The following is a 16,794-nucleotide window of genomic DNA, read 5'->3' on the forward strand; positions in this document are numbered from 1 at the left end:
GCACTACACATCCTCGCCGTTTAAACTGAAACACAACCACGCAAGCACAACTCTTTCACATTTGAAACACAAGTGGAACTAGTACCAAAGCAGATGAGTTTTGTACAAACTCTCTCTCTCTCTGGTAAAAATAAATATACCTAATAAAAAATGTAGATGATCATAACTATGCATCCATCTGTCAACCCATTAAATATACTGTAATGACCTAGCTGGAAATGGAAAGGGCTTTGACACACAAATTGGCCGATTAAATAGACTAAAACCGTATGGCAGACGAACACGACTAAGGAATCCTCTTGACGAAAAAGGTCCGTCTGCTTTTTGTCTATGCCCATCGCTATTTAATTCACTCCATAAAAGGGAAAAAAAAACAAACGGGTCAACTTATTTACATTAGCAATGGCAACAGTAACATCCAACTCTTCAATTGACGAGTTTAATTCTAAGGATTTAAGTTGATAATTGACTGGCAAAGATGAAGATTGAGATGAGCCTGATACCCATTTATGTCTAATCAGAGGTCACTGGTTTGATTTTCTTTTTTTGCTGTCCATCTCGACATTTTAATCATGTAACACGTGTAATGTAACAGATCTAATGAGATCTAGTTTCTAGTTCAGTCTATACTATTGCATGTATTACATCTCAATATGCACTTAAAAATGATAGAATTTTCATCGTGCCTCTGATCAAACTGTTTATTATTTAACTCCTCTCCATCCAGAGGTTGCCTGGAAGAGATCGATTTTAGCGATAAGGTCGCCCATTGTTTTTTCACTGTGATTATTTCTTGTAATTGTTTGTATTTACCAGAGGGAGACTTTGTACAAAAGTCGATTGCTTGGGTACCTCTATCCCATTCGTGTTTCAATCGTAAAGCAGTTGTGTTTGCATGGCTGTGTTTCGGTTTGAAGGGTGGGATATGGCGTGAATTTACAGGGTACAAAGGAATAGCACCTAAGTCCTCAGGAATGGCAACGCATAGGGGGAACATGGGAGAAAGAGTATACTCTGTTATGTCCACGGTACTGCTCATGTTTATAGGCGACGGTTACCGCTTTCCATCAGGTGGGCCGTCAGCTTGTTTGCCATTCTAAGTTGCATTAAAAAAAAAAAGTCCGTCATTGTACAATATTAAATCATTTTAATGTGACCAAAGGAAATTATGTATAATAAATATTTTACAATACAATACTGAAACTGAGAGTAAATCGAACTCCGAACACAATCAGTTATAACATTGTTTTATTGCGAGTTACTCATATATTATCGCTTCGCACATAATATAACTCGCAGCAATAACACTGAAGCAACAAGATTGAGGGATTCCAAATGTCTTATGATACATTACTAAATGTAGGCGAGCCGACCAAATGAAGGCATGGCTATTATGAAATTAGTTCGTACTGCAATATGCCAATTACTGTACTTAGATTTACATTTTAATGCTCCTCTCAAATACAGTTATGATTCATTAATGTCAACTGCAATCTCTACAGACATTTTAGGTTCGCAATTTCTTATAGAATTTAGTAGGATTCTAAATTTTTATGGTATTATGTTAAATTTATTACAGTATGGTAAATGCACTGAGCTCTTATTGTATATTAATGTGTATATATGTATACCGGTTCGTATCTGTCTCAAAGAATATCTCTGGTAATCCAACGTGAAAATACTGCAAATGTTATAGGGAACTTTGGGTTGGGTACGAATCGTAAATATTATTTTGACCAATTATAAATTGAATTGTATACAACGTTTTACAAAACAAATAAAAGGTATTAATCATATATTGTATATGTATTTATATCATTGATTTATGATAAAAAAATTATAAGGATACTGAATAGTATCGAATTTTGAAGTCCTTTAATCGCATATATTCAATAAAATAAAAAAAGTTCGTATAGTAAAAAAAAATTATTATTTCAAAGATGAATTTGTGGAAATATAAGTTAGCTTCCCATATAGGTGTCAGTTGTCGTTGTTGCCCTGAAGGGCCGACAACGTACACCTGACACCCCCAGTGTTGCAGGCGTCCATAGACTACAGTGACCGTTTACCATCAGACAGGCTGTATATTTGTTTGCCACCTTTGTGGTATAAAAAAAATATTTTTGAGTTTATGCATTACAAAAAAATAAACAAGGAAGTAAATGTATTCTTATTATAATATTAATGTAATGTAAATAGGACTCTATTTTCCGCGCTTAGTCTCTCATTTAGGCCGTTGTGCGTATGAGTCGTGGCTAGTACAGCCAACACAGCTCCGCCCAGAAGCACAGAAGCTTCCTGGAATTTTCACAGGCCTCACGGAGCGACCTCACCGTTCCGAGGATTTCTAAACGTTGATGGGCCTCAGCTTCACATTCCAGGATTACGTGAGCAGCCGTTTCTTCGGCGTCGAAACATCCTCGACATAGAGGGCTGTTTGTGGCTATTATTGTGTATAAATGTTTGTTTAATGGACAATGGCCCGTTGTTTAATTATTAGGGCGATATTAAATAACTCTAATATAATACAAGTCTGATTACTGTAAAATTACTGGTAGGCGCACTGACTTATCCCTTGATACACTGAATTAGAATGTGTTATAAATGGTATATTAATTTCTTAATTTAATTAATTAAATATTAATTGTTTGAATTATTATAATACAAACTAGTTGTAATTGTTACTTTTATTTAAAACTAGCGACCCGCCCCGGAATCGCGTGGGCACACATTACATCAGAACACATTAGATACTTCTAAATTTGTCAGTGTTTCTCTACAATATTATGCATGTATTATACATATAAACCTTCCTCTTGAATCACTTTATCTATTAAAAAAACCGCTTCAAAATCCGTTGCGTAGTTTTAAAGATTTAAGCATACATAGAGACAGACAGACAGCGATAGCGACATTATTTTATACTATGTAGTGATCACTAAAAGGATTTTGTATTTTTATTAAAAGAACACGTTGTTAATTTTTATTTATTATTTTAATATAGTCATAATCATATCAGATTCTAACTGTCCACTGTTGAACATAAGCCAGGGGGTTATGCCAATAGTTGTCATGCTTGGCAGGCGGATTGGCAACTGCAGTTAGGTTTTGGTGATGTTTTAAGAGGGATGCTGCTGCCCATCCATTTTCCTCATTTGGTCGTCTCTTACGACACCCGCGGGAAAGGAAGGAGTGGTCTATTCTATGCCAGGACCACAAGAGAAATTATTTATTATTTTAATTTTAATATACTTAGTAAAAATTTTAAAATAAATCCAATTTAAAGTCTAATATAAAACTTTCATTGAATTTTATCATTTTTAATGATATCGCATTTGAGAAGATCATTTAGTTTTTTTTTTCCATGCTAACTTTTGATTTAAGTAACTGTGAAGTAGTTCGTTAAAGGTGAAGTAAGGTCAAAATGAATAAAAAAGTGAATGCTTTACACATCGTATATTGATTTCGTATTTACAAAACTTACATCTAGTTTATAGTACAAAAATACATTTTTTTAAACATTTTCTCTTACTCCTAGTACTGTCCATTTACATAGCTGAGTATAAAACTTAACGAGTATTTTGACAAGAAATCAAGTTTACAAGCGGAAAGTTGAATGATTTGAGATCACATTATAGACAGAAACAGAGCAGGATAAAAAGAATTTCTAGAAGTAAATTGAACAATAACTATAAATTGGCAAGGCAGTATCGTTAATATATCACAATATCATGGCGATGGAGGGGTTTGGGAAGATGCAGTTAAAGAATTAAAGATTCATATTTATAAATAAATGAAATTAAATTCAGAAAAAGAAAATTTAAAACTGAAAAAGTGATAAGAATCGACAGGCCAGAATAATAAATTAATGTGCATTTTATAATAGTGCATTGAAATTTGTAAAATAGGAATTTAAAGCTACAGTTGCATAATCGAATATATTAAAATTTTTGACAATCAATCCAACGAGATTGAAGTTGCAACAAAAACCATCATATTTTGACCCTTCCATCAGTAGAATTCATTTAGTATCTATAACCGGTTTGGGAGTTGAAGTTGCCGGAACCAGATGGGCGAGGACCAGCGTTAGGAGCCAAGTACTGGCGGGAGGCAGCACCACCGAAGCCGGATGCACCGCCGCGAAAACCAGAGCCGGCGCCCCCACCGAAGCCAGAGCCGGCGCCCCCACCGAAGCCAGAGCCAGCGCCTCCACCGAAACCAGATCCAGCACCGCGACCGTAACCGGCTCCAGCACCACCTGCAGATCCTGAGTAACCGCCAGCACCAGCGCCCTCACCGCGGTAGGAGCCTGGAAAGAGTAATTTAATATCCATTAATTTTCATGACAATTATTTTATGGGAAATGGAATGACACAAGCTGACGGTCCATTTGATGAAAATTGGCAACTATCGCCTGTAGATGTGAACAGTACCATGGCTGTTATTACTGTAAAATACCTACCACTATTCAAACCAAAACATCAATGTAAGTACATCGATTTAATGGTAAAACCTAAGAGGTATCCCTACAGACGAGTTTTTTGTAAAGTCTCTGATAATCAGTCTTCTTACTGTCGACTTCTATCAGTAGTCTTTTATTATTTTTTATGTCCTGTCCACTGCTGAACATAAGCCTTCCCCATAAGGGGAGCTTTGGCAGTAGTTGCCACGCTTGGCAGGCGGATTGGCAACCGTAGTTAGGCTTTTAGAGATATTTTAAGAGGGATGCTGCTGTCGCCTATTTTTCCACCATTAAGTTCCCATACTTGCCACTTACGACACCTACGGGAAAGGAAAGGGTGGCCTATTCGATGCTGGAACTACAGGGTCATTCCCATATTATAATTTTGTAAAAATCATTGTCGATTGTATTTAAGTTATTATGAATAAATTTTTTTTTTTTATATTACAGCGAACATTAAAATAATTATGTAAACGCAAAAATTAATAAATTGTCAATGACCTTACATTGTACTATACTTAGTAGGTACTTAAGTAACCTTTTGGACTAACAGGTTTGCACCTTTTCAGGCGAGCCGGTTAATTTGAACGAATTTAAATTACAAAACATCCGTTTTGTAATAAGATGATCACGCATGCATTTTCTTGTATTGTTTGTGTATGTACTTTGTATGGCTACAAAACCAGCGTTTATTACTTATATGCAAAAATATAAAATGGCGGTATTTTTACTTTTTTTTTTTTTTAAAGGAAAATGTATAAAATACATCTAGGTGTAGGGATAATGTTTTTTTTATATGATAACTGAAAACACATTTTACTGAATTTTAATAAAAGCTATCGTTAGAAAAGAGAATATTTTTAATCATAATAATATTAAAGAGATGACTTTAGTTACTGTTTATATGGATTAATTGTAAACTAAAGTTCATATTTAAGGGAATGGAAACTTTAACACTTGCTTTATTTTTAAATTTAAAATGTCGATAATTTATTTTTACAATTAAGCCGATATTAAAATCTTTTTTTACAATGTAAAACTTTTGAAAGTTAACAAGTCGGTCAGTAATGTCTACTTAAGTATTTTATCGATAAACTCGTTTAAAATATAAAATTATTTTGTACGTAAATTGACTTTTTGACAAACTACAGAATTTCATGCGGATTATTCTCAGATAACTCTCTTCTCTTCTCAAAGACCACAAAAACATAATAACAACTCAATATATATAACATAAATAACATGAATAACATTCCAAACCAAACGAAATTGTCATAATAGCAATGATTTAAAAGAATTTGTAAATAAGTTTATTTAATAAAAGGACTATATTATATTTTACGCTATCCGCCGATAGTATTCCGCTTATTTCATAGCCACACCGCAATAGCATCCGAAAACATCTCAAGGTTGTGACCGCGAGTTTATAGTTATGAAGTCGTTATCGACCTTTCATACTTACACGGATATTTAAAAAGGTTACATTTGTACATTGCAAATGCAATTTGAGTAACGTACCAATTATTGTTATTATTGAAATTTGAACCTTTAGCGTGTGGTACAAGGATGCGTTTAATGTATCAAATAATTTCGCAAGGACCATATCTTGACTTTTTTAATATTGAAAATATCATCATCATCATCATTATATCTGCCTTTAACTGTTCACTGCTGAACATAAGCATTCCCCATGGGGGGCTGTCGCCAGTAGTTGCCACGATTAGTAGGCGGATTGGCAACCGCAGTTAGGTTTTGGAGATGTTTTAAGAGCTGCTGCCCATCCTTCGCCCTCCTTTAGTCACCTCTTACTACACACACGGGAAAGGAAGGGGTGGCCTATTCTATGCCAGGACCATGCGACCAGAAAATATTATACATTTATTTGTAAATAGTACTTATATACTGAAAAATTCCAATCTCATTCGAAATTTAGATTTAAAAAGTTTATTCTCAAATTAATGTTTTTTTTTTACGCAACTTAGAATGGCAAACAAGCTAATGGCCCACCTGATGGGAAGTGGTAACCGTCGCCTATAGACATGAACAGTACTATGGATATAACAGTGTACTGTTTCGCCTATGATACTCTCATGCGTTGCCATTCCTGAACACTCAGGTGTTATTCCTCTGTACCCTGTAAATTCACGCTATATCCCACCCTTCAAACCGAAACACAGCCATGCAAACACAACCGCTTCACGGTAGAAACACGAATGGGACAGAGGTGGCCAAGCAAATGACTTGTACAAAGTCTCCCTCTGATAAATGTTTTTTTTTCTCACATTTAGAACGTTTTTTTTTATGGCTGAAAATGGTATGATAACCTCGCCTGCGCTAACGGTATACGCTGGCGGAGCACCAGTGAAGGGTGATAGATGAGAATGAAAACAGGCCAGTTAGCACATCATGATGAATTCATCAGGAATTAACCATGATAGTTTCCAGGGAGAACCGCGAGGACCTGGTTGGGTATATTGCTAGCAATAGGATTCTCAGTCTCCTTTACTAACAATCCCTTTCCCCCCAATTTAGAACGTTAGAGAACAGTATCATCGTCGACTACAAATAGTTTCAATCGATTGTTTTTTTTTTACCAAATTTCTACACAGGGTAATCGTATATTAATGTATTAATAATTAATGCATTGACCCACTATGATAAAAAGCACACTAACAAGGTGATAATGTTATGTAAAGAGTTACATAAAGCTGACACAGGCACACCGAAACAATGCTTGAGTAACAATTGGTAATGTTTATCTGTCCATCAAATATCTAACCGTTACAGCGGTAATTATCTGTTTTAGGGTTCAGTATTGAAATCGTTATAATTTTTATTTTTACTAATGGAGAATACGACCCATCTGATGGTAAACAGTTACCGAGTCACGGTAGCCTATAAACGTCTACAATACCAGGGCATTACGCGTGTATTGCCGACTCTGAAGTAACCTCTTTACCCTTTCTTTGAAGAATTCCGTGCTGTAGTTTCTTGGGGGAACATCGACAGGAAGCTCATTTCATAACCAATGACTATTTCAGTGTCCACAAATTTGATAGTTTCAGAATGCGCTAAGTTCAAATTTAGAGATTTGCATACTAAATACACAATGCGCATGAGTATTAATAGCTCAGATGATGGGGATTCCAAGAATGGATTCCAGTTTATATTTCTGAACAATTATGTTTGGATCGTTTAAAAATTAATATTAGGTAGAAATTAGGTGTTATGTCGTATAGGGAGGTCAAAGATATGACCTGAGACAGAGCTGGCTGGAAAAATGCATTTATTAGTTGCACCAAAGAGAAAACTTTTAAATAATAAGAGAGAGAGAAACTATTGCCACCAGAGAGCGATATTCTAACAGGAGGACAAGAGGATTTTTTAAAAGAAACAATAAAAAATATATGTGTCTATCTATATCTCATTATTTTGTTTGTGAGTGTATTTATGTCACGGAACCAAATCGATCTAGACGATTTACGCTTGACTATTAATTTTAATTAAAGCTCGTTTCGTCAGACAAGTGCATATGTCTGGTTCAAACTTGGGGTCAGGTGAATCTGTACTGTTTAGTTATATTATATTTATATATTTAATTTTATAATTGGAGTAATTATTTTATAGAATTAATTATATTTAATTACATTGTTAGTTAGCGTTTAAAAAAAAACGTTGTCATTTCTTGACATTGCATATTTATAAGGATCCTACTTATTTTTCTGCTACTAAGAGGCCAATATAGCTCTTAGGTTATTATTAGTATTATTTTTTTTTACAAAAATTCACATCACCCCTCTTAAGGACAGGAGATGGCAAACTAACCCCCGGCAGAAGCACAGTCGGCCGGGGCTCAGGGCTCCAGGGAGAGACACCGGCGTACAATGCGGGCAGTATCTAAGAGCACGACTTTTTTATTTTTACCGGGAGTGAGCCGCCTCAGAATCCCAACCGTCTGAGATGTTGTTCCAAGATGGTTGGGATAAGACCGTTCACCGACAAAACGATTGGAATGATTTCGGTTGACGTCACCCCCCCACATTTCGGTCACCTCGTGAGCCAGGTCGAGATATTTTTGTTAATATATATTAGTATTTTGTTTTAAAAAAGTCAAATCTATCGATTTTGAAATTGGGTCCCAAATGGCAAAGATATTGCATCGACTTTGACTTTTAAGTCCCCTTAATCGTCTCTGATGACACCCACGGGAAGGGGGAAAGGGATTGTTAGTAATGGAGTTTGATAGCCCCATTACTAGCAATATTAGCCCTACTAGGTCAATATCCAAGTGGTTCCCCTGGAAATCATCGTGAACAATTCTTGTTGAATTCGTCACCTGCTTCATCCTCACCTATCATCCTTCACTGGTGCCCCGCCGGTGTATACCGATAGCGCGAGTGGGGTTACCATTCCATTATCACCCATTAAAAAAAAGATACCCACGGGAAAGAAAGAGGCGGCCTGTTCTAAGCCAGGACTACACGGCAAATTAATAAGTTAATAGTATATTAATACACCATGTGAGTCCCATAATGTCCCACTCATTGTTTAAAGTTTCACACCGTGCCATGTGAAACTAGATTTTGTCACGCGATTTTATGTTAATTGATGTTTTAAAGATATAATCCGTATGTTGTAATGTCGCACAATAGTGTAGTTAAGTTGTATACTTAAATGTTTTAAGTTATTTTCTTGTAATTGTTACATGAAATTGTTTTGTTGACCTCCGTGATCTGGTGGTGGGTACGTTGGTTTGCGTAAGGTTGAACCGATTTTGATAATTCCTTTTGTAATTGATAGTATTTACGCCATAATTTGTTCGCGACTAAAAAGAGTCGTCTTTGTTTGCTGTGTAAATTATTTAATTACTAGTGTTACGACCTGGCTTTGCATGGATAGTTGGAATTTTTTAAAATAATATATAATGTAGTTTTCTATAAGTAAAAGATTTTTTTCAAATCGGTCGATTAGTTTTGTCTGTATGTTTGTTCCGGTATCACTCAAAAGTTACTAAACCGAATTGGATGCGGTTTTCACAGTTGTACTTCTGACAGTGTAACTTAATATTTAGTGTTTATTTTATAACAATACTTCTAGAAGTAGTTTATGTCATTAGTTTTCCTACTTCTAAAGTTTACGTGTACGAAATAGCGGACAAAGCAATGGTATTAAATAAAGTTTTTAAGTAAGTGATTCTTCTAGTAGTTGCCATGCTTGGCAAGCGGGTTAGAAACCACAGTTAGGCTTTTGATAATGTTTAAAGTGGGACACTGCTGTCCATTCCTTTACAATAAGCTACTAATTTACAGGGTATAGAGGAATAACACCTGAGTCCTCAGGAATGGCAACGCATGGGGGGTATCATGGGCGAAACTGTATACTCTGTTATGTCCATGGTACTGCTCATGTCTATAGGCGACGGTTACCACTTTCCATCAGGTGGGCCGTCAGCTTGTTTGCCATTCTAAGTTGCATAAAAAAAAAGCTTCCTTAGTCGCCTCTTACGACACCCACGGGAAAGGAAGGGGTGGCTTTTTCTATGCCGGGACCTATAGAGCGGAGGATAAATGTATGGATATATTTTAGTGTAAAGCAAAACGCAGCGGTCTTACAAAATGTAAGACTGTGTATACACTGTTACGCAAAAGCCATTATCCAGATGAAGCTGCTATTACAGTTACCGGTTAGATTACAGACGCCCATCCCGTCTCACTTATATCATTATGCGGTCCATTTGTCTGTCTAAATGTCTTAGCTTGATGAAATGTTACCCAATTCGAGATATGACACCCGCTGTTGGTAAATTGAAAATTCTGTATCGATTACATGTTGACAACCCTAACTACTGGGGGAGGGCAGAGGGATTGTTAGTAACGGGGACATTAATCCCTCTTTCTAGCGATATACCCTGTCAGGTCGACATCCACGCGGTTACCCCTGGAAACCAACGTGATTAATTCTAGTCGGATCCGTCACACACTAACTGACCTAGCTCAGCTATCACCACTCACTGGTGCCCCGTCAGTGTATACCGATAGCGCAGACGGAGTTACCATTCCATTATCACTCATTTAAAAAAGAACCCTAACTACTGAGTACCGAGATCGCTGTAATTATTGCTTTTTCTCAAAACACTACAATTATTCACTTAAATGAGATAACAGCTAACTAAAACCAATACATATAGTACATATATCTGTCACGCCTGTCTCCCATTAGGGTAGGCAGAAACAATGGAACGCCAAATGCTTCGATTCAAACAAACCTCTTTCGCTTCTTCCACATTCATCAATCTTTTCATACACGCTTGTCGGTTACGGGTACTTTTAATTTGGCCCTTCTTCAACACGTCGCTTATTTGGTCGACATACGTCCAAGGCGGCCCCTACTGACATCTTCATTCATTCTAGCTTGATAAATCTCTTTCGTAATTCTTCTTTCATCCATCCTCTCCAAATGACCAATAATATAATCAAATTGTAGTCGTGTGGGCTGCATAGAATAGGCCACCCCTTCCTTTCCCATGGATGTCGTAAGAGGCGACTAAGGGAACTCATGGTGGAGGAATGAGCAGCAGCTAAAATATCACCAAAAGCCTAACTGCGATTACGATGTAAAGGTTGCGAGAAATTCGCGCCAAAATATGAGCTATATTGAAAAATTCATGCCTAAGATTATGAATAAGACTGATTCGCAAAATAAAAATCGACTTTAAGTTCATATGGAATAAACAAAGGAATATATCCTATAATTTTTAAAAAAGCATTACTAAAATCAATTCAGAATTAACGATGTTACCGCGTAAAATTGACTAGAATGAATGAATGAATGAATGAATGAATGAACGAATGACGTTTCTATTTTTGTACACAAACAAAATAAATAATAACATAAACAATTACGAATACATAAAAGTACGATAAAGAGGCAAAAAAGGGAGGACTTATTGCTGAAAAGCAATGACCTAAAAGCTAAATAGATAATCTTCTTTTTGAAGTTGCTTGAAAATATATATATCACAAACTAAACTAAATAACATTTAGTTTAACGATACCTCGTAAAGGTTACAAGGGAATGGATAGAGCTTGACGCCTCTGACGTTCTGTTGCTATATATTTTGAATTTTATTATCAGATACTGTTTAGTTGTTTATATTCACACAAATTCACTATTTATATAATTAAACTTTTTGAAAAAATGCAACAGCCGAGTTGATATTCGTTTTTCTTGGCTAAAATTACGTTTCTAATGAAAAAAAAAAGACTATTCAAAAACGCTTAAATCTAAGTAAAATATTTCTATATTTCTATTTTATGGCTATTGTTGATTAAATTAAATGGTTAAAAAGTAAACTGTAATTATTTATAAATCATTAATGCTTTCATTAATTTCATTAATTAAATAATAATAATACAGGTTAAAATCCAAATCATTATTATCCTTTTAAAAAAAATCCTTGTAAAAGTAAATATTTTTTTTCCAACAGAATATTAGTCTAAAGACAATAAAAAAATTAAATGCCCACTATATTGGACAGAGACATCCATATGGAAGAGTCAAAATTCTTGTCGTTTTTTAGGGTTGAGCGCTAAAAAAGTACAAAGGAATCTTTATGGAACGAGTTTATCCGTCCATCTGTCTGTCTGTCAGAGCACTATATCCCAGCAACTACTAAAGCTATCAACTTTTTTAGTTACGTTTCTTTGAATAAAATGTTCAGCTGTAACACTTATAAACTACACTACTAAAGGAATATTAATGATTTTGATGAAAACATCCTGTATAATTATTGTCTAGTATTTATAATGCACTATTGGAAATATTTTGGACGAATTAAAAAAAAAATGATAAAATCGTGTTCCAAAAAAGCCTTCAATTGTGGCGAAACAAAGTTATTTTGATGAGTTATGAGGCGATAAACATAAAAAAATGTATAACTATAACCGAATCGAGAACTTCCATTCTTTTTGAAGTCGATTGAAAAGATTCACAATTTGCTTGGCTACATTTTTTTTCCATCTGTATTACGCGATAATGACGTTTTCAAAATAAATTGACGATTCTTTTGTTACATTTTTTAGAATGGATTATTAGAATTATTATTAATATTAACATTTTTAATATCTTACTACAAGATTAAAATACGAAAAAGAAGATTTAAAACAAAATACTACCTAAAAATCAAGTTAACTAATGAAAAATCATTCCATATACATAGATGAAAAAATTAATGAATTTCACGCAGACAAAGTAGCGGGTCAAAACTTATAATTAATAAGAATTCAAATGTGGGTTATTTGTTAAGATAGGTTATCTAGTCTGCTCTGAACAGCTTCCACGGAGAGCGGTCACGAGCTGATGCAACCTTCTCTCACGTCATTTTGTAATTCATCGCCTCTAGTGGCCCGATAGGTGTTTGTAGGGTGACCTCTATTTAAGGGCCTCTGAATGCAGACATGTCTCTGTTTATTTCAAATTATTTGTAGGGTGACCTCCATTTAAGGGATTTTTATTTTTTTTTCAATGTAATTTGTTTGTACTAATTATTATTATTTATTGAGAATAAGTTACAGTTTTTTTGTTTGGTGAATTCACTTGTACAAATTGCAATCAATTTTTTTTTTTTTTTATCAAAATCTTGAATGAAATTATATTATAGATATTTCTCTTTCTAAAATAAATAAAAATAAAATAAAATAAAAATTATTTATACAAATAAAAAAACAAATTTTTATTTTCGCTTTTTATGTTATTTTTAATTAATTACGTGTGATTTTAAATGCCCTCTTTTTTTAAAAATTGGAATAAACGAAAATGACTATTAGTTAAAATTGAAGAAAAAAATGTCTCCAATTACATTAGTTCTAAAAATTTTAACATTGCTTTAATAAATTGTATAATATAAATAGCTAGGTAATAATTGTAAATAAATTATAATTAATTAACAAGCTAGAAATCGACTTAACCTTAAGTTAATTATTTACACCGGTTATACTTTGTATTAAATTCTAAGTAAGCTAAGCCCAGCTTAGCACTACAAGGGCAACTCTAGACAAAGCGACGATGCAGCGATATGACATAAGACAGTGCTCTGATCTCACGTCCTTTTGTAACACCACATGTGTATGAGGCAAACTAATTAATTGTTGGAGCAACAACACTTTCCGATAGTAATTGCCCCCTTTTCTAAATTAAAAGTTCCCGTAATTATAAATCGGTTAGTCTTGGTCCAATTTTGCCAGTCACAGGATTATTTAGTACTCTAACAACATTAATTTCTAAGTAAAAATAAATTTAAATAGGATAGATATGTATGTTATGATGTTACGATAAATTGAATGTTAAGTTACAAAATTATATATTTTATACAGTTGATAAACGATGATTAATTAAATATACTTTATATATCTTTTTATAAATTATATATCGTTTACGTATTAATTTTTTTAATTAAAAATATTTACTTTAAGAACAAGTTGTTCATATATGCATACTAGTTATAACGTAATGAATCACTCGGTCACTTTTATTTTATTTTATCATACATTTCCAAATTTTACATTAAAAATATTTAATTAATGTTTTATTTAATTACACGCAGCTTTAATTTACTTATACATTTAAAATATGTCCGAATTCGTTGAGCAATCACAGACACTTTTGATAAATGATCACAAGCAATTGATTGTGCGAGGTCAAACCGTGGCTTACTGCCTTACTTAAATTGAACTTTACTATAAAACGCATTACTAACTTTAAACTAATCTAATTGTTGCCTTTTTAAAATCCGGCAAAGTCGGTAAGTATTACCGACTTTGTCTTGTTTTTTGTTGTAAAATTATGAGTTAATTTAGTCGTTAAGTTTTTACTTTATCATTATATTACATTTCTTATATTATTGCAAATGTTTATGAGAGTTAAATCCGGGTTTTTGTGAGCAGTTAAGTATTATTGTAATTGAGCATTTATTGTTAAGTAGTTATATTTAGCGATTATGTCGATTTTCTCAGTACATTATGTTATATGTTGAATAAGTGGACGAATATACCACCATAAACGCAACAGTAGAATGTTTCAGACTACTCAATCACAAATCATAGGCGTGAGCTTATTTATTTAAATTGTATATTTTACTTATTTTGTTTATTTATTTAAAATTTTTATATTGTATACTTTATATTATACTGTTATGACAATAAAGTATATTTCTTTTGCTTTTTATTATTTCATTGTGACTAGTCGTAATTATTCTGTTATTAAAAAATAACGCAACTAACCGACAAAAAATAAAACAAATTTAGAATAAATGTGAACTCGTTTACATAAAATAATTAATTGAAGTTAAGTCCCTATATAAAATTATACCAGATATATTTCCCATAGTCATAGTAATGGTGTTTCAGTATATTTCTAAAACTCATATTAACGTAATGACGTAATTAGGCTTTTTATTTTAATTAGCGACACAATATGTATCGGTTATTAGAATATTTATGCTTTAATTCTTTTTATAATTAAACAGTTAAATAGATGGCACTTAGAATTTAATGTTTAAGGAAAACCTTTTATTATAAATTTAGTAAATATCGTGAAATTAGAAAATAAAGTCACTCACCATCGTCAGAGATGCCAGCAGCCTCATCACGAGCATTCTGTTCCAAAGACTTCAAGATGGCTTCTGGGATCGGAGGGGGGGTTGGGAGGTGAGCACCCTGGGGTTGGTAACCGTTCTCGTCAGCAGTGTACGAGATGCTGTAGTCCTGGCCATCATCACCCTTGTATGCGAAGCTGCCTTGAGATTGGACTCCATTGGTGGCAACACCAGAAGCATCAGCTCGGATTCCGTTGGAGGTCTCAAAGTCGTAAGAGAATCCTTCAGCGGTTACTTCGCTGTTCGATCTCAGGATTTGAGCACCAGCGTCTTGAGGGCGGCTGCTGCTGTATTGTTGAGCTGGGGCGTTGTAGGCATTGCCTGAGTATTGGGTTCCGTAGCCTTGACCAGCGCCTCCACCGATACCGGCGCCTTGTCCGAAGCCTCCTGTTCTACCGCCAAATCCTGAGCTCTGTCCAAATCCAGAGCCACCGGCTCCTCCAAAGCCACCAGAGCCGAAACCGCCGCCGGACTTGAAACCGCCAGCGCCAGGGGCGGCCCCGAAACCAGCTCCATTGTAGCCAGCACCATCATTTCCTCTCGGTGGCAGATACTTATTATCGAGTCGGTCTGCCAAGCAGGCACCGAGGATAGCAGCTACCACAAACTGAAAACAAACAATGTTTATTACTTAGCTTGTATAATACTCTTAATATATATTTTTTTATTGTCAAACCTGTGTAAACATGATTTTAAGAAAAGTACGTAAGGTTCTGTTTTGTTTGCGATTATTATACTTTTGCTTATAAAAAAAAGTGTACAATTTAATGTAATACTTCTACAACATAATAAGTAAACTAACATCATTAATCATAACATTAATTCAATAAAATATAAAATGAAGTCTCATTTAAAATTGATTTTAAAGACTTTATATGTATTCCAAACACTAGTAATAAATATAAATAAATTGATATAAATAAGTTAATTTAAAATATTTTGTATTAAAAATTAATTTAAATAAAAAAATAGTTTAAAATAATTATCAGAACTTAAGAGAAAATAATAAAGTTATTTTTTAATGTGTCCCGTAAAAGTCCAACCAAATCGTTGTCATATCCCGCATAACCCTACAAAGGGCCGCGGCAATTCCAACACCTTCCAATCTAGGACGCAGGATCCCTTTCTCTTTGGAACGAAACTTTCTTATACGATATTAATATACCTACTCACCAATTTCATTTTTATATTTATATATTCTATTATTATACTAGGAGTGTGCTGCTCGGATCTGAGCCGGTGGATGACTGTGATGAGTCTGAGATGCATCTCAGTTATATACTTACCTCCCGTCTTTCTTAGAATGGGTTTTGCCTACTGAAAAATTGTACCACGGTCGACAAACCGTATCACTGCATACTTTATTGATTGTAAGGTAAGGTCTTCCTACATTTAATGTGTAGCGATGAGAGGTCGCTTTGTTTCGTCATATCAATCGTTTGATATGATTCTGGCGAGTTTCAATCACGATTCTGATATGTTTGCATTTACTTATGTCTACGAGTAATTTTTATATATATAAAATTATATAGAGTGAAATCTTAACAAATGTAAAACATTTTCATCAAAGAAATATGGGTTGATAAAAATGGAATTCTTTAAGTCTCCCATTTTAGATTCCATACATACCATACATACACGGTATATCCAGATGTCAGTATGGAAGACTAAATTTTTTTTG

General features: G+C 34.2%; 1 protein-coding gene across 1 annotated transcript; it reads right to left on the reverse strand.

Annotated features, from left to right (window-relative positions):
• Positions 1-3,441: 3,441 nt before the first annotated feature.
• Positions 3,442-16,370, reverse strand: LOC113521677 (pupal cuticle protein 36-like). The gene is made up of 3 exons (XM_026907296.3): positions 16,287-16,370; positions 15,078-15,720; positions 3,442-4,309 (listed from the first exon to the last, which is right to left on the reverse strand). The coding sequence occupies exons 1-3, from the start codon at positions 16,293-16,295 to the stop codon at positions 4,026-4,028; spliced, it is 936 nt and encodes a 311-aa protein (XP_026763097.2). The 5' UTR covers positions 16,296-16,370; the 3' UTR covers positions 3,442-4,025.
• Between the last annotated feature and the right edge of the window lie 424 nt (positions 16,371-16,794).

Source organism: Galleria mellonella, unplaced genomic scaffold, assembly GCF_026898425.1.
Source record: "Galleria mellonella isolate WM207_F2 unplaced genomic scaffold, CSIRO_AGI_GalMel_v1 utg63, whole genome shotgun sequence".
Taxonomy (NCBI): domain Eukaryota; kingdom Metazoa; phylum Arthropoda; class Insecta; order Lepidoptera; family Pyralidae; genus Galleria; species Galleria mellonella.